Below are 25,038 nucleotides of genomic sequence, written 5' to 3'. Positions count from 1 at the left end.
CGTAGCCGCGTTGGTGTTGTCACCATCAAACAGGTGATTGTTGCCACAGGTGTTCTCTCTTGTATTCAGATCATTTCGCACCCTGTGTGACCCTCTGAGACGGTTCCACTCGTACATCTGGCCCAAAGAAAGCAAGCACTGCTCATGTCAGAGTGTTTAATCATTATTACCATTAACAATCACGTTTAGGAGCCGGTGTTTGTTCATTGTAAAATACGAAAGCGAATGAGTCAATGACTACGCTGTTTATGTATTAAATCGTATTTTGGATGTTAAAATCAAACTTCCATGGATCAAATACAGATTACATTCAGTTAAAATTGCAAGATGGCCCACAATTATTGATGATTTATTGTGTTTATATACATGATCTTCGACTTCATGTTGTTTATAAAATTGTATGGTAATTTTTTTCTTTTTTTTTTATTGAACGGAAATCTGGATTAAATGTGGTTTGACATTACCCTTCATACCCACAGAACAAGTTTATTTTATTTATTTATTTATTTTTTAACCTTGGCCATTAGAAACAATGCAGAGTATGAGTATTTATATCACGCCGTTGCCATGTTACTTAATTAGATTACATGAATTGAAATGTGGTTGAAATCTGGATTATATGTGGTTTGAAATGACCCTGCATACACGATAGGAATGGGAATTGATAAGAATCAAGGAACTCTGATTCCATTATCAATACTGCTTATCGATTCTCTTATTGATTCTCATTTGGTGAGGAAATAGAATAATACAATTTTTTAACTCTTTAATATATTCAATTTGGGACAAACCATTCATTCAGGAAAATGCATTTTATCCAGTATGCACTCATCAGTAATCTATCTTTAGGGAATTTTTTTTATTTTTTTTAAATGGGTGACGTACTCCTCAAAGTATGTCAAGACACCAAAAAGCTCAATGACGTTTTTGCGTATTTTAAATTGTCCAGTTCCACTTTTATTAGTCCAGAGAAAATGAAATATTTTGGTTTTTAATCCCAACTGATTCAACAACGTCAAACATTGAGACTAAAAAGTCAAAGGAGAGCTAATTTATCATTCCTGCCAGGATATCAGATCTCGTTTAATCCACCATGTAAAGATTTCTTTTCACTGGATACATTTCCCAATAGATTTTAGAAATTACAATTAGAATCAATGGAGATTAAGTATTTTTCTGACATTCTACGTGGATGGCCAACATTCAATGGAAACATCCTTGAAATCTATACTGTATATATTTTTTAATCAACATTGATAGACAGGAACCATACAATATATGTTGAGGGTACGTAGCTCACCTTTAATGACTGACTCTGCAGCAGCCAAATCCCTTTTGTAGGTGAGCTGGAGTACATCAAATTGAACCATTTTACCCATCACCAATTCAGTACAGTAACGTGGGAACCAATGTGAGCAAGTCACCTTCCACAACGTGGGCGGGCCCTCGATGAGCTTGGCGTTTGTGCCACAGTACTGCAGCACCAGATGGAGACACTCGGTACCAAAGTCAAAGTCGGCCTCGGTGCACTGAGGAGGATAAGTGACGACATCATAACGAAAACTCTAGTAATAGTCGTCGTTCCCACAGAGCAGATAGAATGTGTATGCCTGTGAGTACAGTTGTATGCTCTGCTTGTATGCCACGCTGATCCGTGTGCATTAAAATAGAACTTGTTTCAAGGTCTCCAATGGTTTCCATTAGCCCATCTATGTAGTCGGGTCACCCCTGTAGTTTAAAAAGTTTAAATCCTGCGGAAAGCTTGAAACTATAACCCAGAAAAGTAATTTCACCTATCGCGGGTGAGTCTAGACCAGGTGTATCAAACTCATTTTTGTCACCGGCCACATTGTAGTCACGGTTTCCCTCAGAGGGCCGTTGACTGTGAAACCATATAACTGTTTAGTCACCTCATAATACTATTACATACACACAACAAATTGATGGATACCTAGTTTTGAAATCAGAAGTCAAGGGTAATAGTTTGTTCAACGTAGTTACTGTAAACAGAAAATGCTTGCAATAGCTCAACAATACTATTGATTATATAGGAGAATTTGAGCAAGAATCATCTGTGTCAACTTCATTTGCTTTCGCAGGCCACATAAAATTAGTTGGCGGGCCAGATTTGGCCCCCTGGCCTTGAGTTTGACACCTGTGGTCTAGACTGTATCCCTCGCGATAAACGGGGGCTTGTTGTGTAAAAATGACCGAGCCAAAAGAGAAGCCAAGCCAAATGCTTAATGCCAATTAAATTGCACACGCAAAACACTGCATCACATAAAAAGAAAAGATGAATAAAGCACATCAAAGAAGCTGTTTGCAAGCGGAGAATTGATGTCCGCTCATGCATCATCCTGTTGTCTTGTGAAAACACTCTTGAAAATGTGTCTGCTGATATTTCACCAGAGCGTCTCGCTAATCTGGCGCCTTTCATCCTGCTGTCGTAATCAGAGGAACACAAAGAAAACATCATCATTGGCAGCAAGCACCACATCCTTTACTTCTCTTGACCAGGAAGGATATTTCCCCACGTTTCTAAAAAGTCTACTTTTTACCTCCACCAAGGAGACTACAAGTCCGTCTCGTCCAGAGGAGGGCAGAGGACGGCCCAGGGGCCAAATGCGGCCTGCTCCTTTCTTAACTGCGGCGCACCAAGCATTTTCAAGATTAAGACTCCTGTAATATTTGTGGCATTCATTTAAGAATTTTTTTCCCCTTTAGCATGGGTATATTTAAATATATGTATTTATTTTTTGGATTCATTATCTCACTAAATAATGTGTTAATTAATTATAAAAGGTCAAATGAACAATCATAAATAATACAATTAAATAATGAGAATTATTTTATTTATTAGTATTTTGAAATACAAGAAATATTTATATATGTGTACAAATTAAGTACATGTGTTTGTAGAATGTATTAAATGAATACAAATTTTACATACACATTTTGCTCACTCGTGAGCTAGGTCATTTGCAGATGTGGTTAAAAAAGAAAAATGTGTATGTAATTAATAATAATAATAATAAAAATGCATTCTCAAGTTTAATTTCACTATTCATAATTAACTGATTATTTAATAAAATAAATAAGAATGATGTTTCTGTATTGTTTTCATTTACTCAAAATTAATAAGATGAATTTAAAGAAATACATTTGATGAAAACTGATGAAATGTCATAATTTTCCTACCCCTGTGCTAGACCTTTCATTTCCATTACGTTAAATATTTAATCATATATATCAAATATTTTATTATTTACAATGAATTAAAAAAGATATTTTGTATTTTAACCACGTGAAGCACTTTGAGTCCTCTCTGTCTGAAACGCTATATAAATAAATATTAACTTACAACACAATAATTAAGAGTATGTTAATTAACCAATTGATTGAGGCATACTACTTTGGCCACCAAGCCCTGGTGTAGTCCTCGCCTAGTGTGTTCATAGTCTAGCATACCCTCTTGTAGGCTCTCTGGATGATGCTGTACATGAAGGCCTGAGGCATCTCGCTGGCTCTGTACTTGGCTCGCTCCAGCGAGTGGTCAAGGAAGCCCTCCGATGTGGTGCCGATCACCGTGGAGACGAGCGGTCGGATGGCCCCCGAAGCCTGAGAGAGGGGAACAGTACGTGGACGGCAATCAGCAACAGAAGGCAAGCTGACTCAGTTTTGTTGTCAGGACTTTTGACTCCATATATGACACTTTGCTACAGTGTAATGTAGGCCCAATTTGACAATTTTCACATAGGGGTGTACTCACTTTTGTTGCCAGCAGTTTAAACACTAATGGCTGCGTTGAATTTTGTGTGGCCACCATTATTATAATAGTAAAAAAAGATTTTTTTCAGACATGATTATTAACTGTGCATATTAACATAACTACAATTGCTCAATTTTCACTATTGCGTTCACGTTGCATACTACATGACTGTTGTGATTTCTACATTATTATTATACTCACTCCATGTTCTTGGGCAGCCATGGTTACCCGATACAGTAGGTCCTCCTCAACAAAAGGTCGCACGGCGTCATGAATGATGACCACCTTGTTCTCCTTCTCCTCTTTTGCCTCCTCCTCCTCTACCTCACCCAGAGCCATGACGCCATTGCAAATGGACCTGTGACGCGTGGAGCCGCCCGGCACCACCCGGACCTTGTCGTGCCGGAAGCGCCCAATGATGGCCGCCATCAGGTCCATGTTTTCTTTGGGCACGACAACCACAATGCTGTGGATCCATGATACCCTGCGAGGAGACGCCATTGCTCAGTAGTCACTGGTCCGTTTTTAGAGGCTATAGGCTTTTTCACACCGCGCTTAGCAGGGCGCTGCGCACTGTCGACGAAACCATTCATTGTCTATGTGCTGTGAAGGGCGACAATAGAACGCCGTGGGTGTTTGCTGTCACGGCGCCGTGCCCAAGGCGGCGGTGACATCAGATTGCGCTTCCAAAGGACCATGTGCATGGCAACGCATTGAGCATTTCCAGTGGAAAGATTAGGTTGGGTACGAGTTTCCGGTGTCCGTTTGTTTCAAGCTACTGGGATGCCCTCTGGCGGAAAAATTAACTTGTTCTTAAATTGTGTGACTCATGGGGCTTTGTAACAGGCATACAGTAAAGGCTTGTGCGTAGGTAACTGAAAAATGCATTTTAGTGGCTTGGTGATGAAATGTTGCATCCACAATGTAATGGAATCTCTCTCTAATAAGGCAACATGCACCAATTATTGGCCAAATTCATTGTCCACTTGGACACATTAAATTAAATGCCTCCTTGAAAAATAAATAAATAAATAAAAGTCAATTTAGTGTAGCAGTATGCATATTTACCAAATGCAGAGCAGATGTCGCATCTGTAAAGCTGACTTGGTGTAAAAATGTGTCTATAATTCTTGCTCCTCGCAGTATTTTGACAAAAGCAAGCCACGGACATGTTAAAACAGCTGGGAACTGTTTTAAAGAGTGAAAATGCATATGCCTCCTTCAGATATGAATAGGTAGTGTTTGTGAATGGCAAGAAAACAAAAGAATGAATGCAGGTTTTTGTGGTGCATACAGCGCGTTATAATTATGTATAATTATGGGAACTGGGAGTAACCTTTCACAGGTAAAAATATTTTGGGGAGATTAAAAAAAATAATAAATGTTATGTATTGATAGAATATGCTTTGGCGTTGACAAAAAAAAGTAAACCTTATGAAAATCGGTTGCGAAATAAGCAAGTTACGATTTAACTTCAATGTCCATGCATTGCCTTTGATAGGAATGTCGACCTCCCCAACATGGCCGCCAAGTAGGCAGGTGTTAGCCAGGAGGCTACAACGCCCTGAGGTATCTTGTATATCTATGATGCTATCATGACGTTTAGCATTGTCAGCTACTGAACCGCTGGCTTGACTTACACCGTTTAAAACGCCGACATACGAACAAAGTTTCCCAATTAAAAGTGTGGCAATACCTCTCAAAAGCCTGAATGGTGTAGCTTATAAGCGGTCGACCCAGTAACAAGCAAAACTGTTTGGGTGTCTGCAGTCCGGTCCTCTCTCCGCTCCCACCGGCAGGAAGAACCACAAACACTGGGAAGTCCACGCCAACTCTGGCCTGCGCGTGGCCGCTCTTCCCGCATTGGCTGGCTAGGAAAGTCCCAGGATTCACGGGCCTTGCTGGGTCCTCGCTTGACATGTCGACGTGGGGCGGGTCCATCATCTCCTCGGTGGAATGTCACGACACTCCAATCCCGAAAAGTCCCATTTGATAGAAGAGGTAAGTATCACTAACTTGGACGATTTTGGACATTACATTTCAGCTCAACATTTTACTTCCGCCTCAGACATTCAAAACAATACGCGTTTGAAATCTCATAGTACAGGTACAGTACTTTATATGTATCTCGCAGGAGTCTCGCTGTTTCATATTTAACTATGTAAACACATTTTTTATTTTGTAAACTGTATTCTGGTAATAAAATACAACGACAATTCCCCATGATATGCTCACAAAATAATGTAAATCTTCGAGCCACCACGATCAAAAATATTCCTAGTGCTCTAGAAATAAACAAAACATTTTTTGGGGGTATGAGTTAACTACAAAATTTAGTTAATAACAGTAACACATTATTATTTCCGCTTAAAATTGAGTGATTTCAGCGAGCTTTATAAACAGAAAGAGGCTTGTTCGATATTGTCGCGAGATTCCAGCGAGCCTGTATTACGCACATCTCGCGAGAGGATAGAACCGCTTTCTTTTCGCTCTGACAAAAATGACGACATTGGACCAAAAAAAAGTTAATTTTACATTCTACATTCCTATTTCGGATAATATGTACAGCTATAGTCTCGCTTGACGATAGAACGTTTATTATTATTATTATTTTTTTTTAACATGTACGACACGATCACAACTGCAGTCTCGGGAGATGTTATATCATCTCACTTGTCTCTTATTGGTGATATTAACAATAATGATGACAATGAACAAATTAAAGTTAATTTTACTTTCTACATTCATATTTGGAGCATTATGCACAACTGTAGTATCATGAGATGATGGAATACTTGTCTCTTACTGGTGACATTAACAATAATGACGACAGTGGACCAAAAATAGTTAATTTTGCTTTCTTCTTCCCTATTTCTTCTATCACATTTGTGTTTGTGATATTAAACTTGTTTGACTCTCACTTTATGGGATTTAAAACTTTATTGGTGAAGCCTTTCTACATATTAGAGCCAAATAGAATATATTACATCATTATTTTTATACACATGGGCGCGGAAATAAAAGAAAAATGCAAAAAAGGAAAAAAAAGTAATTTGACTTATTTATGTAAGTGTACACAATTTATGTATGGCTTAAAGCTAGAGTTACAAATGGGTGGGGTTTGGAAATTTCTGAAAAGTTTCCGGATGAGGAATTTAGGAGATATTACACAATGGAAACATTTCATGGGAATTATTGGGAATTTATGGGAATTCAATGTTATTGAGGGTAATTTTATGGAAAGGATGAATGTAGGCAAGCATAAATATACACATTTTCATATTAAGTGTATATTATACAACCGTCCAGAGACTTGGGGTAGCCTCCCCTGAAAGCTGGATTCCCACCGATCGTTTGTTTCAAATCTTAGCCCACTAGTTCGAAATTAAGCACTCTAAAAGTCGCGCCAAATTCACAGGGGTCCTTATGTTAAAATTTAGGCAATAAAGGCCGACTACTGGAGGGAAACGGAATGCTTTGACGCTCGCCGCTCGGCCACACGACCTCCAAGAGGCTTAGGAGGGGCCTCCCCTGAAAGGTGGATTCACATCGATCGAGTGCGTCAACCTTCAATCCAATAACTCCAAATTAAGGGACCAAAAGACCTGCCAAAATCACAAAGGTCATCATGTTACAATTTACTCAATAAAGGCCTACTTTTGGCGCAAAACCGAGTCCTTTGACGGTCGTCGCTCGGCCCCACAACCGTCCAGAGACTCAGGGTAGACCTCCCCTGAAATCTGGATTCCCACCGATCGTTTGTTTAAAATCTTAACCCACTAGTTCGAAATTAAGATCCGTAAAAGTCGCACCAAATTCACAGAGGTCCTCATGTTACAATTTAGGCAATCAAGGCCTACTACTGGAGCAAAACTGAATGCTTTGACGCTCGCCGCTCGGCCCCACGACCTCCAAGAGGCTTGGGAGAAGCCTCCCCTTAAAGGTGGATTCACATCGATCGAGTGCGTCAACCTTCAGTCCAATAACTCCAAATTAAGGGACCAAAAGTCCTCTCAAAATCACAAAGGTCGTCATGTTACAATTTACTCAATAAAGGCCTACTTTTGGCGCAAAACCGAGTGCTTTGACGGTCGTCGCTCGGCCCCACAACCGTCCAGAGACTCGGGGTAGACCTCCCCTGAAATCTGGATTCCCACTGATCGTTTGTTTCAAATCTTAGCCCACTAGTTTGAAAATTAAGCACCCTAAAAGTTGCGCCAAATTCACAGAGGTCCTCATGTTCCAATTTAGGCAATCAAGGCCTACTACTGGAGCAAAACTGAATGCTTTGACGCTCGGCCCCACGACCTCCAAGAGGCTTGGGAGAAGCCTCCCCTGAAAGGTGGATTCACATCGATCGAGTGCCTCAACCTCCAGTCCAATAACTCCAAATTAAGTGACCAAAAGTCCTGCCAAAATCACAAAGTTCGTCATGTTACAATTTACGCAATAAAGGCCTACTTCTTGCGCGAAACCGGGTGCTTTGACGCTCGCCCCCCGGCCCCACAACCGTCCAGAGACTCGAGGTAGTCCTCCCGTGAAAGCTGGATTCCCACCGATCGTTTGTTTCAAACCTTAGCCCACTAGTTCGGAATTAAGCACCCGAAAAGTCGCGCCAAATTCACAGAGGTCCTCATGTTACAATTTAGGCAATAAAGGCCTCCTACTGCAGCTAAACTGAATGTTTTGATGCTCGCCGCTCGGCCCCATGACCTCCAAGAGGCTTGGGAGAAGCCTCCCCTGAAAGGTGGATTCACATCGATCGAGTGCCTCAACCTCCAGTCCAATAACTCCAAATTAAGCGACCAAAAGTCCTGCCAAAATCACAAAGGTCGTCATGTTACAATTTACTCAATAAAGGACGACTTCTGGCGCAAAACCGAGTGCTTTGACGGTCGCCGCTCGGCCCCACAACCGTCCAGAGAGTTGGGGTAGGCCTCCCCTGAAAGCTGGATTCCCACCGATCATTTGTGTCAAATCTTAGCCCAGTAGTTTGAAATTAAGCATACTAAAAGTCGCGCCAAATTCACAGAGTTCCTCATGTTAAAATTTAGGCAATAAAGGCCTACTACTGGCGCGAAACTGAATGCTTTGACGGTCGCCGGTGGGCCCCACAACCGTCCAGAGACTCGGGGTAGGCCTCCCCTGAAATCTGGATTCCCACTGATCGTTTGTTTCAAATCTTAGCCACTAGTTCGAAATTAAGCACACTAAAAGTCGCGCCAAATTCACAGAGTTCCTCATGTTACAATTTAGGCAATAAAGGCCTACTACTGGAGCTAAACTGAATGCTTTGACGCTCGCCGCTCGGCCCCACGACCTCCAAGAGGCTTGGGAGAAGCCTCCCCTTAAAGGTGGATTCACATCGATCGAGTGCGTCAACCTTCAGTCCAATAACTCCAAATTAAGGGACCAAAAGTCCTCTCAAAATCACAAAGGTCGTCATGTTACAATTTACTCAATAAAGGCCTACTTCTGGCGCAAAACCGAGTGCTTTTTGACGGTCGTCGCTCGGCCCCACAACCGTCCAGCGACTCGGGGTCGGCCTCCCCTGAAAGTTGGATTCCCACCGATCGTTTGTTTCAAATCTTAGCCCAGTAGTTCGAAATTAAGCACCTTAAAAGTCGCGCCAAATTCACAGAGGTCCTCATGTTACAATTTAGGCAATAAAGGCCTACAACTGGAGCAAAACTGAATGCTTTGACGGTCGCCGGTGGGCCCCACAACTGTCCAGAGACTCGGGGTAGGCCTCGCCTGAAAGCTGGATTCCCACCGATCGTTTGTTTCAAATCTTAGCCCACTAGTTTGAAATTAAGCACACTAAAAGTCGCGCCAAATTCACAGAGGTTCTCATGTTACAATTTAGGCAATAAAGGCCTACTACTGGAGCTAAACTGAATGCTTTGATGCTCGCCGCTCGGCCCCACGACCTCCAACAGGCTTGGGAGAAGCCTCCCCTGAAAGGTGGATTCACATCGATCGAGTGCCTCAACCTCCAGTCCAATAACTCCAAATTAAGCGACTAAAAGTCCTGCCAAAATCACAAAGGTCGTCATGTTACAATTTACTCAATAAAGGCATACATCTGGCGTGAAACCGAGTGCTTTGACGCTTGCCGCTCGGCCACACAACCATACAGAGACTCGGGGTTGGCCTCCCCTGAAAGCTGGATTCCCACCGATCGTTTGTGTCAAACCTTAGCCCACTAGTTCGAAATTAAGCACCCTAAAAGTCGCGCCAAATTCACAGAGGTCCTCATGTTACAATTTAGGCAATAAAGGCCGACTACTGGAGCGAAACTGAATGCTTTGACGGTCGCCGCTCGGCCCCACGACCGACAAGAGGTGTGGGAGAAGCCTCCCCTGAAAGGTGGATTCACATCGATCGAGTGCCTCAACCTTCAGTCCAATAACTCCAAATTAAGGGACCAAAAGTCCTCTCAAAATCACAAAGGTCGTCATGTTACAATTTACTCAATAAAGGCATACATCTGGCGTGAAATCGAGTGCTTTGACGCTCGCCGCTCGCCCACACAACCATACAGAGACTCGGGGTTGGCCTTCCCTGAAAGCTGGATTCCCACCGATCCTTTGTTTCTAACCTTAGCCCACGATTTCAAAATTAAGCACCCTAAAAGTTGTGCCAAATTCACAGAGGTCCTCATGTTACAATTTAGCCATTAAAGGCCTACTCCTGGAGCGAAACTGAATGCTTTGACGCTCGCCGCTCGGCCACACGACCTCCAAGAGGCTTGGGAGAAGCCTCACCTGAAAGGTTTGAACATGGCTTTGCCGCTGTTGTAATGGAGGCCGCCACCACGCTTGGGACTGGCGCTGTTCTCGTTTGGCTGCCAGCTGGAATTGTGGGAAATGTATTGGACAGCAGCGCTGGTACTGTAGGCGCAGAATTGGATGGAGGTGGTAGGTGGCCAGCTGAGGCACTTAGGAATGTGGCAGACGTCTGAAAATTCACACACACCAGCAGCTGGCACCGGTGATGCAGGATCTGAACTTTCAGCCCCCTCGCTCGAAGCCTTTGGGATATAGCGGCCAAAATGCAGTAGAGTGGGCCTAGCACTTAGCCGCACCCTGTTAGGGGGCAGCTGAGGCACTTAGGAATGCGCCAGGCTTCTGAAAAATCGCACACAACAGCAGCTGGTACGGCTGATGCAGGATCTGAATTCTTAGCCCCATCACTCAAAGTCTTGGGGAGATACTGGCCAAAATGCAGTGGAGAGTGGGAGTGGTGCTGTACAAGTTTGGCTGCCAGCTGGAATTGTGGGAAATGCAGTGGACGGCAGCGCCAGCACCGAAGGCAGCATCCAAGTGCAGAACCCCCATTCCGACGCGTTCTCCCCTCACTGCTCATTGACAATGATGATGATGAAAGCGTCGTCAAGCAATTCCACTCAATGAAAATATTTATTTCACAAAATGAAGTACACAGTACTTTTTTTTTTTTTTTTAAACATGTTGGTTGTGACACACAATTTAAATAACATGCTTAAGATGAAGGCAGCCGGCAAAATACCATCCTTCGTACATGTGAATAAAAAGAGGTTGAAAAAAAAAGCGGTTTCACATTAAAAAAAAAAGAAAACAAAACAAAAAAGGATGTCATCAACTGTCAGCCACCAGCAGCGTTGCTGTCACTGCAGGAGTGCGAAGAAGACAACCAGGAAGTAGGTGCCGGCCACGTGATCAAATGGTGTTTGACAGTAGCGTCATTGTCGTCCTGGCCTTATCGCTGGGGGCGCTGTTGCACGAGTGCATTTGCATAGAGGGAAAATTACATTAAAAGTCGCGAAACGAAATTTCTAAACGTGTTTAAGCACATTAGTCCGACAGCAGAATACACCTACATGTTGATCTGGCCACAAAATGCACCTAACTGTTTAATTCGCCTCGTTTTGGAGTGTTTATCACCAGGAAGAGAACCCGGAAGTAAGGCGGAAGTAGGGCGGATATAAGCACGCAACTGTGTTTGTCTCGTAATCACACAAAATCACATTCAAAGTCACGATACGAAACTTATTAACGTGTTCAAAACACCATAGTTCGACAGAAGGAGTACACCTACACCTTGATCTGCGCACTAAATGCACCTAACTGTTTAATTCGCCTCGTTTTGGAGTGTTTTAGCGCTACGAAGAGAACCAGGAAGTAGGTGCCGGTCACGTCATCAAATGTAGTTTGACAGCAGCGTCATTGTCGTCCTGGCCTTGTCGCTGGGGGGCGCTGTTGCAGGAGCGCATTTGCATTGTGGCAAAATCACATTAAAAGTGATGAAACGAAACTGCTAAAACGTGTTTAAGCACCATAGTCCGACAGTAGGAGTACACCTACAGTTGATCTGCGCACTAAATGCACCTAACTGTTTAATTCGCCTCGTTTTGGAGTGTTTTAGAGGTAGGAAGAGAACCAGGAAGTAGGCGCCGGTCACGTGATCCAATGGAGTTTGACAGCTGCGTCATTGTCTTCCTGGGTTTGTCGCTGGGGGCGCTGTTGCAGGAGCGCATTTGCATAGTGGCAAAATCACATTAAAAGTGACGAAACGAACGTTCTAAACGTGTTTAAGCACCACAGTCCGACAGCAGGGGTACACCTACATTTCTATCTGCGCACTAAATGCACCTAACCGCTTAATTCGCCTCGTTTTGGAGTGTTTATCGCCACGAAGAGAATCCGGAAGTAAGGCGGAAGTAAGGCGGCTATAAGCACGCAACGACGTTCGCCTCGTAATCACACAAAATCACATTAAAAGTCACAAAACGACACTTATTAACGTGTTTAAACACCATAGTTCGACAGCAAGAGCACACCTACACGTTGATCTGTGAACTAAATGCACATAACTGTTTAATTCGCCTCGTTTTGGAGTGTTTTAGCGTTACGAAGAGAACCAGGAAGTAGGTGCCGGCCACGTGATCAAATGGAGTTTGACAGCAGCGTCATTGTCGTCCTGGCCTTGTCGCTTGGGGGGAGCTTTTGCAGGAGCGCATTTGCATAGTGGCAAAATCACATTAAAAGTGACGAAACGAAAGTTCTATACGTGTTTAAGCACCATAGTTAGACAGCAGGAGTACACCTACACGTTGATCTGCGCACTTAATGCACCTAACTTTTTAATTCGCCTCGTTTTGGAGTGTTTCAGTGCCACGAAGGCAACCCGGAAGTAGGCGTGATCAAATGGAGTTTGACAGCAGCCGCAGCCAGGTGGGGTGCAGCTGAGGCACTTAGGAATGTGACGGACGTCTGAAAATTCACACATACCAGGAGCTCCCCCTGCTGATGCAGGATCTGAAGTTTCAGCCTCCTCGCACCAGGAGCTCCCCCTGCTGATGCAGGATCTGAAGTTTCAGCCCCCTCACTCGAAGCCTTGGGGAGATACTGGCCAAAATGTAATGGAGAGGGGCTAGGCTTAGCCGCGGCCAGGTGGGGTGGAGCTGAGGCATTTAGGAATGTGCTAGACGTCTGAAAATACACACACACCAGCAGCTCCCACTGGTGATGCAGGATCTGAAGTTTCAGCTCCCTCGCTAGTGGCCGAAAAGCTTGGTTACTTGGCTGGAGGTGCAGCATCTTCTTTACATCCATAATGACCACCGACACGGATAAAATAGATAAAATGCATCGGTCATGCGTGCGGCGAAAGAAATCTCATCTTGAAAGCCCGGGGCATTTAATTAATTATTAAGGCATTAGAAAAGGCCGCCGACACGGATGAAATGGATAAAACGCATGATCATGCCTGCGGCAAACGAAATCTCATCTTGAAAGCCCGACGGGGCGTGTAATTAATTATTCAGGCATTCAAAAAGGCCGCCCACACGGATAAAAGGGATAAAACGTATTGTCATGCATGCGGCCAACGAAATCTCATCTTGAAGGCCAGACGGGGAGTTATTTTTATTATTAACGCTATAAAAAGGCCGCTGACACAAAAAAACATCAACAAAACAGGTCATCAGCCCTGCTGCCGACTACATTTGATCTCGGAGGACCGACGGGGATTTATTTGTATTTTTAAAGATTTAAAAAGGGCCGCCGGCAGAAAAAATACAAATACAGCAGGCCTCTATTAAAGAGCTTTCCCATGAAAATTCCCACGGGTCTGAAATTTTAATGTTTTCCGAGCCCCGCAGCACGCTCCACGCCAGCAGTGGCCCTACGAGAGCCACGCCTGCCGCCGGGCGGCGCTCTGATGCAGGGGTAATTGGTTGATTCCTCTTTTTGACGACCCCAAAATGCAGCGGAGTGCCCCAGACTTCCCAGCTTGTATTGGAAGTGTACAAAATTTTGATTCCTCCAGCGGTGCCGCCGAAAATTGGTCGCATCCCCCGAGCCACATAGGCCAAAGTGTACAAGATTTTGATTCCTCCAGACGTGCCCCAAAAAGTGGAGGAGTGTCCCAGGAACTTGTCCCTGCAAAGCCCCTGGTATCTTCTTGGGACAGACCCCCAAAAGTAACAAAAGTCCCAAAAAGTTCCCCGTTTGGAGCACCAGAGGTCACCCCGAGCATCTCCCAAAAAGTCCCAGCATGGATCCCAAAAAGTAACAAAGTACACCGTCTGGAGCTCCAGAGGTCACCCAGAGCATCTCCAAAAAGTCCCAGCATGGATCCCATAAAGTAGCAAAGTGCCTCGTCTGGAGCTCCAGAGGTCACCCAGAGTATCTCCTACCCAGTCCCAGCATGGATCCCATAAACGAGCTCCGAAGGTCCGTGGGGGGATCCCAAAGTAGTAACAAAATGTCCTTCATGGAGCCCCCGCCAAAACGTGGTCTGCAGCGTGACCTAGCGCATTCACAAAGCGAGTCGCCCAAAAAGCAAAAGTAGCCCAAATGGGTGGCCCCCAGGTGGCCCCAATCCGAAATGCGACTCCAAGGCGCCCAGAAGGGATAATTGTACGCCAAAAACGACTCCCAAAGTGGACAGTTCCTCTAGAATGCAAGAGAATTTACTTGGAAAGCATGCTGTGTGAAGTTATGTGTCAAAATAAAAAAGTGTACAGGAGGCGCTGGGAAGCATTTTTAAGCAATAAAAACTGCAAATGTGTGTAAAACTCCAACCAAAGCGTTGGGATTGAAACCACTGCCTGTAACTAGTGTAAAGGGGAGAGTTCTACTCTAAAATGCAAGAGAATTTACTTGGAAAGCATCCTGTGAGAAGTTATGAGTCAAAATGAAAAAAAGTGTACAGCAGGCGCAAGAAGCATTTTTAAGCAATAAAAACTGCAAATGTGTGTAAAACTCCAACCAAAGCTTTGGGATTCAAACCACTGCCTGTAACAAGTATAAAGCGGAGAGTTTTACTCTAAAAAGGAAGAGATTTTACTGGGAAAGCATCCTTTGTGAAGTTATGAGTGAAAATAAAGAAAGTGTACAGCAAAGGGCGCTGGGAAGCATTTTTAAGCGATAAAAACTGCAAATGTGTCTAAAAGTCCAACCAAAGCTTTGGGATTCAACCCACTGCCTGTAACTAGTATAAAGCGGAGAGTTTTACTCTAAAATGCAAGAGAATTTATTTGAAAAGCATCCTTTGTGAAATGAGTGAAAATAGAAAAAGTGTACAGCAGGCACTGGGAAGCGTTTTTAAGCAATAAAAAACTGCAAATGTGTGTAAAACTCCAACCAAAGCTTTGGGATTCAAACCACTGCCTGTAACTAGTTTAAAGGGGAGAGTTCTACTCTAAATAGCAAGAGATTCTACTGGGAAAGCATCCTTTGTGAAGTTATGAGTCAAAATAAAGAAAGTGTACAGCAGGCGCTGGGAAGCATTTTTAAGCAATAAAAAACGGCAAATGTGTGTAAAACTCCAACCAAAGCTTTGGGATTCAAACCACAGCCTGTAACTAGTATAAAGGGGAGAGTTCTACTCTAAATAGTGTAGTATATTTTAATAGTAACACAATCAGAGTTCCTTTGGGAAGGACAAATGGTTGGAGACCTGTATTCACACCAACTGACTTTTCTTTGTACTTCTTCATCAAAGGACATCCTTTAGCCAGTTATATGTATATTGGGGTTGTCCTGCCCCCTGACAGGTCTCTGTCAGGGGTTTACAACCGGGCCAGATCTTCAAAGAGAACTGTTTTTCATTATCGCAACAAAGGGCCCAGGGGAGAAAGATTGACCAGACGGAGAGACACCAGCTGGCGGGGGCGATTCCAAATATGGTCATGAGCAGCAGCATCCTTCCGGATGCCACCAGGGAGGGGGCTAATTCCACGCCCAGAGAATTAGATCCTTGATAAACTGAGATCCCGGGGTTTTCAGGGCCTTTTTCGTCGTTCGGGCAATGGAGCAGCTGCTAAGACACTAAGGCTTGTTCAATAAATCGAATTAGCCCAAACGCCAAGTGTCTCGAAGTCTTCATTCACCCCATGCCAGACGGAAGTCGGAGTTATCCCGGGAGACCAACGACTCGGAAGCACAAGGCGAATGTAATTTAACCACATAATGGCGTCACGAACAGGATTCTATGCGGCGCGGCACTGGGCCGCTTCAGATTTCATGCCGGCTAAAAAAGAAAGGTGAGTCTTTTCTCACTGTTTGAATCTGGCGGCCGAGCGCCGCTGACGCGAGTGGCTTTTGTGCTGTATTGAAATCGACAAGTGGGCACGTCCCTGTGCTTCATTGTCGGCGGGGGTGTTTTGAAGGCTTCGTCTAAATTTTGTGTTGTTTTTACTGGTATTGGACCCACGGAGGGGAAGGCCCTCCTCGAATGACTGATTTCGGCACGCAGTGATGTCAAAAGAAGTTTTAAAGTGTTAACAGTAGAATGCTCGATTTGGGACGTGCGCTTAGCTTCAGAACGGATGCGTTCACGCGGTTGTCATAAATTAGCAAGGTACGTCACCAGATGAGTAACATACCCCATATAGTCGTTAAGTACCGATTGAACACAACCTAGCCAGGTTACTATTTAGGAGAATGAGTCTGCAAGCGTCGTCTGAGAGAAGTGACGTCGGCGGGCCATGAGAGGCCGCCAAAAGGTAGCCAGACGCGGGAATTGGATTAAGTTATCACATGACGTTCTTGGTGGGAAGATGAGGAAACACGCCCACGTATACGGTGGGGCCAAAGTGGGGTGCAGACTGCATCACACAATTTCGAAGGTTCGACTCCTGTCGGTTTGGTTATGCTAATCTGAGGCTAAAAACGTCATTCCAGTGTGAGAAAATTAATGAACGGACGAGGTGAGCTCTATTTGGGAACGAAAGAGACTTCATAGTAGTTCTAGAAGAAGCCCCGTGGAACTAATTGTGTGTGATACGGATACTCTGTGTGATACGACTTATTAATTGTGTACACAATATGAAGAAAACCCTAGAACTATAATAAATATAATTATAAAAATATCTATGTAAACAGCTATAAAGCGCTCTAAAAGGGTACCCATTATCGTTATAAAAATACAAGTAAGGTATGATAAATTAATATAGATATATATATACAATGCGGATGCCGGGCGGCCGTGAATACGTCAGAATTGCATCGTGCTGTTCTATTTCCGGGTCAAAAAGAGCTGGCCAGCGTTCCCAGGGAAGCAGCCGAGACACGACCCCGGATGTTTTGGTTGGCATAAACGCTTCACGGGATGGATACGGCGGCAGTTGAATTGGTGAGGCCGCGCATGTGTTACGGAGCCGTTAAAACCTGAGCGAAGAGGAATGCTGCGAATCGAGACGATTCTGGCCCACTTCGGGCTGCACGTGGAGTTGAATGTAGGTCATAAAAAGTGCGGGAATTTATTGTGTGTGCGGACGGCGGTAGCAGCCAAATGTGTTCAACGGAGGTATGGATGTGACCGGACATAGAAAGGAGTTTTTGTAAAAACGATAGTTGGGGGTTATAGAATTACTTTAATGTAGTGCCGAAGAGATAGACAGTAAAACGCACCGAAGTTTAATATACTCGCGAGATGACAAGGGCGTTGTAAAGCGGTAAAGGGCTTGGCGGGGCGCTCGGTTGAGTAGGGATAAATTCAGAGAGGATTGGTAATGGATGCTGAAGGAAATTATGTTGTTAGAAAAATTTATGAGATTTGTCTGGTGCGCCCTGCCATGGCAGCTGTTCAACGGAAGAAAAAAAAAAAAAAAAAGAAAGAGCGACAAATTCCCCCGATAAATACAATTTACGGACCTTCCCGAAAACGGCCCCAATTGCCGGTCAAGGGAGCTGCTCAAATGGCAGACCAATTGTAGAGGGGAAACAAAACTCATATCAATTCCGCACGAGCCCGGATTCAAAAAGGTGGGTAAATTATACAAAAATTGTCTTTACATTTTTTTGAGTTTTTACAGAAACGGCTGCCCGGACTGGCTGCGGTTGGTGTAATTGGAGTCCTAGTGGCCTACAGATGGCATCCGTGACTCCGGTAACATTCAAGGTAGACCCGACTGCTTTTGTTAACGTGCCGTAGAATCCTTGTAAACAAGAGGGCGCAGAAGATATCGCGGAAACCCAAATTCTGAATTCCAAACGCTTTCGTCCATAAATGATGTTATGAAACCCTCCGCTCAAGCTGCAGAACCGCTGGCCATTTGCAGGGCACTGGAGATATCTGAAAGTCAAGAGTGTTACTATTTATTAATGGTGCTGATGCTGCAGCAGAAAAAAAGTAGCAGGCTAATAAATGGATAGATGCTTAGAGAGCACTTGAGGTGATAGATGATTGTGAGAAGCACATTAACGCATACGATGGCTTTAAACTTGTTTATGCCTAGAAGAGGAGTAATGAAAAATTATGAGGAGTCTTTGAGAATGACTACGTTATTTGGTATGAGGATTAATCTGTTTGATTGTCTCCCCAGATTCAGCACTAGAGCAGGTAAGACAAAGAGGATTTTTCCATCTGTCTGGCAAGCCAATTTTGAGGAGGGTTATGTAGTTGCATTCTGTCTCCTAAAGCAGGTTGATTACAACACTTTGTGGACAAGCGGAGAGCTACTTTTTGAGCTAAAGGGACAAATTTATCAGGGATAGTATTCTTAGATTTCTAAAAATAAGATAACATTGTTGCCCCAGTTATTGGGGACTGGTTCCTTACAGCGGTTGGGGAGGCTTGGTCAAGGCATTGATCATGTGAGACATAAAGTAATGATACACAAAAGGGGTAATCGGGAACCACCATATATAGATTAATAAATACGAGTTAAGGTTGATTGAGGAAATAGCAGACAGAACAATCTGGGAAGTCCTGCGATGCCCTGCGCCCTAAAATAGCCGGGAACTTGCACTAAAATGTTAAATGACCGGACATCAGCATCCCAGCTAGGGGGCCCATTTTACAACTGGTGCGTGTGCGAAGTTTACGATAGGCAGGGCTTACGTCTGAGGATAAGAGACAGAGGTCAGGAGGGTTGCAACTCAGAGACAACTGTAAATAGGAAGAAAAGAACAAAGGTTAGTTAGACTTAAAAATCTTCCACTGACTTAATTGAACAAGCTAGAAAGTAAGCGGATATAAACCAAATTTAGAAGCTATGACAGAAACGCCGTTTACTGAACAGGTGACTCTGGGAGGCTCGGTCGTGCTAGCGTGACCTTATTGACGTGAAAACCCAGTGTGTCCCCTCTCATATGCTGTTACAGCTGCGGGTCGCTCGCCGGTTTCGGCTTTTCAGTTTACCCACAACAATAACAAAGACATAAGCAATGCCGTGAAGCCAGGAAGGGGGGCGCAACTGTTATTATTTGTCACAAGAGACTGAGAGAGACTCTTCAAACTGACGATTGCATCTATATGAAGGATGTTTCTCATGACAGAAAGAGAGCCAAGGAAAGGACTTTGTGGTGGAGACGGCGAAAAGCTGGAAAGACAAAGAGCAGCTGAATGGTCCTGTGTCTCCACGTTTACCAAGCGGATTGGAACAATATGATGAAAAGTCTGTTTCAGTGGGGGACAAAGTGGACACATTTCGAAGCCATCAATGATGCTGTGTGGCGAAGGTCGGAGTCGGTCGGTGATCAGTGGCTCGTCGGAAGATGGTGGGGACACACTTGAGGTAATTTGGTAATTGGTATTAAGCAGGTCACCTGCCCTTGAACAGCAATAAATGGTAAAGGCTAGGCAGGGCATATATTTAGGAGTTTTCAGTATAAGGAGGGTTAAATTTTACTTAGTCAGAAATCTCCCTAGTCAGTGGGGTGGGCAGAGGCACTAGATAGGATTGTGGGAGAAATTATGGCTAGAAATATTTTTGCCATTATGGGAGTATGAGGTCATGCAGTCCTCAGATAGAATTCTACTTCAAAATTTATATTAAACGTCGGTAGGGGTTGAAAGAGAGAGGTCAGAAAGGAGCAGCCCTCCTACTTTATTTCACCTACCATTGGTTAATGAGTCTGTTAGTAGTTTGTTAGCAAATGCCTCACTAAGTCTCCTACGCTGCACATGTAAATATCGATGGACCAAGACCATCGACTGTATTTGGGCCCTAGGGGGTAATATACTACAAAGGGGGGCATTGATCGATTAATTAATCTGGTCTGACGTGGAAGAGGGTGACTTGATTTGCGGATTTGTCAGATGTAATATTGGAAATTAGGCAAAAAGCAATGAAGGATACCTGTAGACTGGTAGAGGAATCTTGGGAAAATTATGCGCAGTGACAGGGGTGTAAAGACTGACATACGAGCAAGCCGTTTCTTGTACACTTAGGGAGTAATCATCAGAAATCAGTCGGTACCAGCGCTATTTTTAAATCGTCAATCTAGCAGGAATATCGCGGTACTGAGGAGGAAAACCACGTGTAGTGATTGTAATCGTTAGTTCAAACCGATCAACTTTCAAATACTAGTTACGTGATGGCAGGGGAGGAGGCGGTTTTTGCCCAAACAGGAACGAGGGAAGAGGAATATTAATTGCATTAAAAACAAAAGCCTCAGGAGGCTGCCCAAGTTTCATAGCTCGCAAATTACAAATTTAGATCCGCAGATTGGGTAAGCACACAAATGCTTCCAAAGGGGTTGGTTGGGAATTACGAGTCAACCAATATATATTCTGTGTTCAATGTTTATGGTTTGTGTTCAATGTTTATGGTTTGTGTTCAATGTTAATGGTTTGTGTTAAATGTTTACGTTTTGTGTTAAATGTTTGTGTTGTGTTGAGTAAAAGCAGAAATGAAGCACCACTGTGTCAAATTCACTCATGTGGAGAAGGTGTCAAATTCACTCATGTGGAGAAGGCTTTTATGCACTTTGTGGGGTCATCTGAGACTAACATGTTTATGACGACCAGGACATTGTGACAGACAAGTGGGTAAGGTCTACACAGACTGTTGACTGACTGACCTTTGTGACAGTGTACATAAGGACACGGGGAAGACTCTGCTTTTTGACTCTGATATGTAGACATAACTTTATTTTTCAGGACGCCCAGGAGGATGCAGGGTGACAGTGTTGATTTATTGCAGGTTATGGGAGTGCTGACTTAACGCCGATTCTTATGTGATTCCTGGGCTATTGACATTGCCGCTGTTGGGAAATGTGTTAACAATGAATTATCAGTGTTAACGTGATTCGTTATTTATGGAAATAATATCAATGTTTGGTGATCATTGTCGACTTGGCCCTTCTCTGGAATATGAAGGCAGGAATTCTGCAGTCCTTGCAGGAACATCTTTTGCAGAGGTATGATTAATTTATTAAAGGACTTGTTTACAGGACTCATCATCTGGGCCTCTGCAACGGGGAGATGACCTGTTTAAATGTGGATGGTGGTTTGTATTCCTGTTGTTGTTTATTTGCTGGGCGAGTAGCCTCTAGGAACTTTGCTGTAATGCATCCCACCCGTACCATCTACGGCCGGCGGACCGGAGACAGCTGGCGAAGAAGGATGCCGTGACCCGGATAAATTGGACACATTGATGCGTAATGTATCCGAACGGGAGTTTATGCAGCTTCATCACAGGATGTTGGATGGAGGAGAGCTTAGGAAGACACTGTGCATGCATGACTGGTGGGATACAGAGTAGGACCAATATCGGAATGTCTAATACAATACTATCGAAGGAGTTCCCCTGATATGGTAGTAAGTACCTTAGCGTGACACTGACGGTAAGTATGATATGAGTGAGTGGTAATGAATAATACGAAACAGCTATTGACACCCATGTAGAGGTTATGATTCAAAAAGTGACAGAAATATGGAAGTTGGCATGAACAATGAATATAGAGTAACTATGGTATAATGAGCTATTAGAGTCTGGGGGCTAATATGGATTTGATGACGCAGTCGGGTCCGAACTAGGGTCTCTACGAGGTACGGACCTAAAAGGGGAATGATGTGAAAATTAACGCAGATTTAAGTTACAGGATGACGGGGGGTTAAGATATTGCAAGTCGCTGCGGATGATTAGAGGAGAGTGCCAAGAATCCACCGAATTGGGTCAGGTAAGTCAGGAGGGCAGGGACTAGCCCATGCCGAAAGGGGGGTGAGAAGCGGGAAAATTAGGAAAGAAGAGGGGTTGGGGCACCTGTTAAATAAATTGTAGAAATTATCATAGTTTAGCTTAGCTTGCATTAATATTATGGACAATTTTGATGGAAAGAATTGCGCAACAAAGAAGTCTGCAGAAGAATAAACCTAGGGTAATACTAGTCACTGGCAAGTCAAAGGGACGACGGAGTCCTGTACGTACTTAAATTCCGTGTTTCCGTGGGTTTGTAAAAACATTGCTAGTATCGTGTGAATCTCTAGAAGTATGAATGTATAAGACAGGATTGCAAATTACAACTGGATTTGGAAACAGGTGCAAGAATCCTCCGTCCCGTGTGGGTAAAAGTTTGAGGGTTACCAAGCCCCAGACATTCATTGTCACCCTGTCATTTTGAATAGTCAGTATTTAGGTCACTCTAGGTGCAAATAAACTGACTTCCAAATTCACAAAATAGGAAAAATAACAGTAAACCAGATTCAAAAGAACGCTTCACGTGTAAAGACTGGAAATATGTTCAACTCCAAAACCCTTACAAAATGAAACATTTAAACACATGGATAACCAAATACGATGTCGCGGGCCAGCTAAATTCGAAAAATTGGTTCAACGTCGAGACGAAATAAAAGTCGACATAAAAATAATTGAAAAATAGATAAAAGAGGGATATGACGACATAGTTGTCTGGCTAAACATGGTGTCTAAAGTAGAAAAAGGAAGTAAGAAAAAGAAGGACTTAGAAAATGGACGGAAAAGGCCTTCAGTGACATTAAACAACATTTGGTGTCCAGGAACGTGCTGGCCCTTCCAAATTATGATAAAACATTCATTCAAATGGTAGAGTGTAAAAGCTATTACATGACCTCCGTACTTGCGCAACAATGCGGTGATAAACGAAGACCGAGAGCTTATTTTTCGACTAAATTAGACAGCGTGAGGTGATAATGGCCGGCATGGTGGGCGACTGGTTAAAGCGTCTGCCTCACAGTTCTGAGGACCGGGGTTCAATCCCCGGCCCCGCCTGTGTGGAGTTTGCATGTTCTCCCCTGCCTGCGTGGGTTTTCTCCGGGCACTCCCGTTTCCTCCCACATTCCAAAAACATGCACGTTAATTGAACACTCTAAATTGCCCGTAGGTGTGAATGTGAGTGCGAATGGTTGTTTGTTTGTTTGTGCCCTGCGATTGGCTGGCAACCAGTTCAGGGTGTACCCCGCCTCCTGCTCGATGACAGCTGGGATAGGCTCCAGCACGCCCGCGACCCTAGTGAGGAGAAGCGGCTCAGAAGATGAATGGATGGATGGACGTGGTGATGGAAGTTAGGTCATTTTGTTGGCTCAGATTCCTTCATGCAAGGGTGTTACAAAACAAAATAGTATCCAGCGGTGGTACGCGTAGGAGTCATGTCCGCGGGTTTGGAGGCATACAGCGATGCAAGGGGGGTATTATCACTTACGGATTAAGCAACTGCCACTACCGTGTCTGCCTTAGATGTCAAGAACTGAGTGCCCTCCATATGTTGTACTGTTAGATATCCATTTGAAAATGGGTTGGATTAAGTTTGATTTTGTTGCAAAATACTGGCAGAGGTTTTTGTTCTTCCAGGGGTGGTCTGGAGCTGTTCGGGGTCCCGCGTGTATAAACCTGGACTCTGGGACTAATTCATGGACGGTGATGTTGGACAGCGGCCCTGAGCGGAAGGGGTTACAGTTTCTTCATAAATGACAAGAGCTGTAGACCATATGAAGGGAGACCACCTTTAAGATTTTTATTTCAATTTGTGTGTAATTTGATGTTTGCTTCCACAGTTCTTTTTTGTGTTTTACGCTGTTTTTTTCTTAATTTATTTCAATGTTTGTATTATTCTGTTGTGTATGGTTTGCCATCCGAGTCAGGGTCCCTTTGGGTGTTTTGATGTACGGGGCTCTGAAGGACACGTGACATGACTCTCGCTGTTTTCCTCGTCTCGTTTGAGAAAGGTTTTTCGACCTTGCGCTTCCACGAGGCTGCACGTACAAATTGATAAATGTGAGATTGGCTCCTTTTTGATAGCGGGGAGGAGATTTGGTATGTTTGGCTGTTTGGTACGCACGTGTGGCCTCAGGGGGCAACGAGGAGACGTAGGGAGTGATTCGGCCTTATTAGAATATTTGTTTTTCCTAGTAAATGGTTAAATGCCTTGGAGCATGATAGATTTTCTTGACCAAGTAGATTCTTTCAAATTGTAGATAATAGGTTAACTTTTTGGGCTAACGCTGGTTTGTTGTTTCTGGCCAGGTGTCATTTGCTAACTCGAGGTTTGTAATGAGTTTGGGGATCTCATTAAAGGGGGGTTATGTAGTATATTTTAATAGTAACACAATCGGAGTTCCTTTGGGAAGGACAAATGTATTCAGACCTGTATTCACACCAACTGTCTTTTCTTTGTACTTCTACATCAAAGGACATCCTTTAGCCAGTTATATGTATATTGGGGTTGTCCTGCCCTGTCAGGGGTTTACAACCGGGCCAGATCTTCAAAGAGAACTGTTTTTCATTATCGCAACAAAGGGCCCAGGGGAGAAAAATTGACCAGACGGAGAGACACCAGCTGGAGGGAGCGATTCCAAATATGGTCATGAAGAGCAGCATCCTTCCGGATGCCACCAGGGAGGGGCTAATTCCACGCCCAGAGAATTAGATCCTTGATAAACTGAGATACCGGGGTTTTCGGGGGCTTTTTCGTCGTTCGGGCAATGGAGCAGCTGCTAAGACACTAAGGCTTGTTCAATAAATCGAATTAGCCCAAACGCCAAGTGTCTCGAAGTCTTCATTCACCCCATGCCAGACG

At 43.8% G+C, this 25,038-nt stretch overlaps 1 protein-coding gene and 1 long non-coding RNA gene across 6 annotated transcripts in view; one reads left to right on the top strand and one right to left on the bottom strand.

Annotated features, from left to right (window-relative positions):
- The window catches only part of crppa (CDP-L-ribitol pyrophosphorylase A), a 29,274-nt gene extending 23,076 nt beyond the window's left edge, over positions 1–6,198 (bottom strand). Inside the window, exons 1-5 of one of the 3 annotated variants that reach the window (XR_009789100.1) lie at positions 5,466–6,198; positions 3,971–4,253; positions 3,469–3,618; positions 1,425–1,529; positions 1,301–1,346 (exon numbers count right to left, since the gene is read on the bottom strand). Coding sequence is in view for 1 of the 3 variants with exons in the window: in XM_061777418.1 (XP_061633402.1) it covers positions 1,301–1,346; positions 1,425–1,529; positions 3,469–3,618; positions 3,971–4,253; positions 5,466–5,713 (832 nt within the window). In the remaining 2 variants the exon portion in view is untranslated. The remainder of the gene's footprint in view (positions 1–1,300; positions 1,347–1,424; positions 1,530–3,468; positions 3,619–3,970; positions 4,254–5,465) is intronic. The other 2 variants (XR_009789099.1, XM_061777418.1) reach the window with 2 other exon arrangements.
- Positions 6,199–15,367: 9,169 nt separating this feature from the next.
- LOC133479519 (uncharacterized) lies at positions 15,368–24,997 on the top strand. 3 transcript variants are annotated; one of them, XR_009788982.1, is made up of 2 exons: positions 15,368–16,301; positions 18,075–24,997. It is a non-coding gene; the product is annotated as an uncharacterized LOC133479519 (long non-coding RNA). The 3 variants fall into 3 exon arrangements; XR_009788983.1 differs by lacking the exon at positions 15,368–16,301 and adding an exon at positions 16,309–17,392; XR_009788981.1 differs by lacking the exon at positions 15,368–16,301 and adding an exon at positions 16,309–17,495.
- Positions 24,998–25,038: the final 41 nt, after the last annotated feature.

This window comes from Phyllopteryx taeniolatus, chromosome 6, assembly GCF_024500385.1.
Source record: "Phyllopteryx taeniolatus isolate TA_2022b chromosome 6, UOR_Ptae_1.2, whole genome shotgun sequence".
NCBI lineage: Eukaryota > Metazoa > Chordata > Actinopteri > Syngnathiformes > Syngnathidae > Phyllopteryx > Phyllopteryx taeniolatus.
The sequence above is the reverse complement of the archived record's forward strand: the minus strand, read 5'-3'. Positions and strand labels throughout refer to the sequence as shown.